The sequence below is a fragment of the Lycium ferocissimum genome, unplaced genomic scaffold (assembly GCF_029784015.1).
Source record: "Lycium ferocissimum isolate CSIRO_LF1 unplaced genomic scaffold, AGI_CSIRO_Lferr_CH_V1 ctg17405, whole genome shotgun sequence".
NCBI lineage: Eukaryota > Viridiplantae > Streptophyta > Magnoliopsida > Solanales > Solanaceae > Lycium > Lycium ferocissimum.
The window spans coordinates 530-2,400 of NW_026717186.1; the positions used below are offsets into that span (position 1 = coordinate 530).

Below are 1,871 nucleotides of genomic sequence, written 5' to 3' on the forward strand. Positions count from 1 at the left end.
TCGATAAATTTTTGTTATGTATAATTGTGTCATGATTTGGCCGTGAGTATGACTATTATGTGAGTCAGCGGGTTCGCTCGGCCCTAAATAAGGGTCGGGCCCATCACGCCCTAACGGAAATTAGGGTGTGACATAAGGTATGCTCCTTAATCATTGATGGTGGAAGTTGTACGAATGCCGTTAGCCAATTTTTAGTTGAAAGTATGAAATTCCCCACCTGCAAGCACACTAATCCCTACAAACTCTAATGGTTTAATGAATGTGGCGAAATGAGGGTCAATCAGCAAGCCATTATCAAATTTAGCATTGGCAAGTACCAAGATGAGATTTTATGTGATGTGGTACCCATGCAAGCTTTCCATCTATTGCTTGGAAGACCTTGGCAATTTGATACTGATGCCCAACATAGTGGGAGAACTAATAAATACTTATTTGTGGTCAATGGAAAGAAGTACATTCTTAATCCGCTAGCCCCTTACCAAGTGAGTGAGGATTATAGAGTGATGGGGGATCTTCGGGAGAAGTATCAAAAGGAAGAAAAGGAGAAGAGTGAGAAGGAGGGGGGGTTGGGCCTTAGGTGGAGAGGGACATCTAAAGATGGTTCCAAGAAATGTTTGTTGGCCAAACCAAGTAATTATTTAAAAGGGTTGATGAGACACTTCTTGGTGTGTCTTGTCAACAAAGATCTTCTCCTAAATGCTAACCAAGCTACTAGCACTTTGCCTAGTAGTATGTCTTCTCTTTTGCAGGAATATGAAGCCTTGTTCCCGGAGGAGATGCCCGATGGCTTACCTCCCTTGAGAGGTATTGAGCACCAAATCGACTTTGTACCGGGTTCTTAAATTCCCAACAAACCAGCTTATAGGAGCAATCCGGAAGAAATAAAAGAATTGCAAAGGCAAGTGGATGAGCTTCTTAAAAAGGGGCTAGTGAAGGAGAGTCTTAATCTGCAGTACATGTCTGCCTCCGGTGATTCTTGTTCCAAAGAAAGATGGCACTTGGAGGATGTACATTGATTGTAGAGCCGTTAACAAAATCACGGTAAAGTATCGCCATCCCATTCCGAGGCTTGATGATATGTTGGATGAGCTTTGTGGCTCAAGTGTGTTTTCAAAGATTGATCTTAGAAGTGGCTATCACCAAATTCAAATGAGCCCCGGTGATGAGTGGAAAACGGCCTTCAAAACTAATTTTGGACTCTATGAGTGGCTTGTCATGCCATTCGAACTAACCAATGCACCTAGCACATTTATGAGGTTGATGAACCATATCTTGAAACACTTTATCAATAAGTTTGTGGTTGTTTATTTTGATGATATCCTTGTGTATAGCAAATCAATTGATGAGCATGTAGGCCATTTGAGGCAAGTATTTGATGTCTTGTTGCATGAGAGGTTGTTTGCTAATATCAAGAAATGTGCTTTTTGTGTTGATAAAGTGGTGTTCTTGGGTTTTGTGGTGAGTGCAAATGGTGTGGAGGTTGACGAAGAAAAAGTGGAATCTATTAGAACTTGGCCAACTCCTAAAAATGCAACCGATGTGAGGAGTTTCCATGGGTTGGCAAAGGGGTTTAGTACAATTGCCTCTCCTTTAACTGAATTGATCAAGAAAGATGTTCCTTTTGTTTGGGGAGATGTGCAAGAGAAGGCGTTTCAAGAGTTGAAATCCATGTTGAGTTTGTCACCATTATTGCAATTACCCAATTTTGAGAAAACTTTTGAAGTTGAGTGTGATGCTTCCGGGGTTGGCATAGATGGAGTATTGATGCAAGAAGGCAAGCCATTGGCTTACTTTAGTGAAAAGCTAAATGGGCGTCATTGAACTACTCTACTTATGACAAGAGGAGTTGTATGCACTTGTGAGGGTCTTGA

General features: G+C 41.4%; 1 protein-coding gene across 1 annotated transcript; it reads left to right on the forward strand.

Annotated features, from left to right (window-relative positions):
* The first annotated feature begins 269 nt into the window (after window positions 1-269).
* On the forward strand, window positions 270-842 carry LOC132042720 (uncharacterized). Its single transcript, XM_059433253.1, has one exon. The coding sequence runs from the start codon at window positions 270-272 to the stop codon at window positions 840-842; it is 573 nt and encodes a 190-aa protein (XP_059289236.1).
* The last annotated feature ends 1,029 nt before the right edge of the window (window positions 843-1,871 follow it).

Coding starts and splice junctions, on each gene's coding strand:
- LOC132042720 (XM_059433253.1), top strand. CDS start 270: ATGAGGGTCAATCAGCAAGCCATTATCAAATTTAGCATTGGCAAGTAC.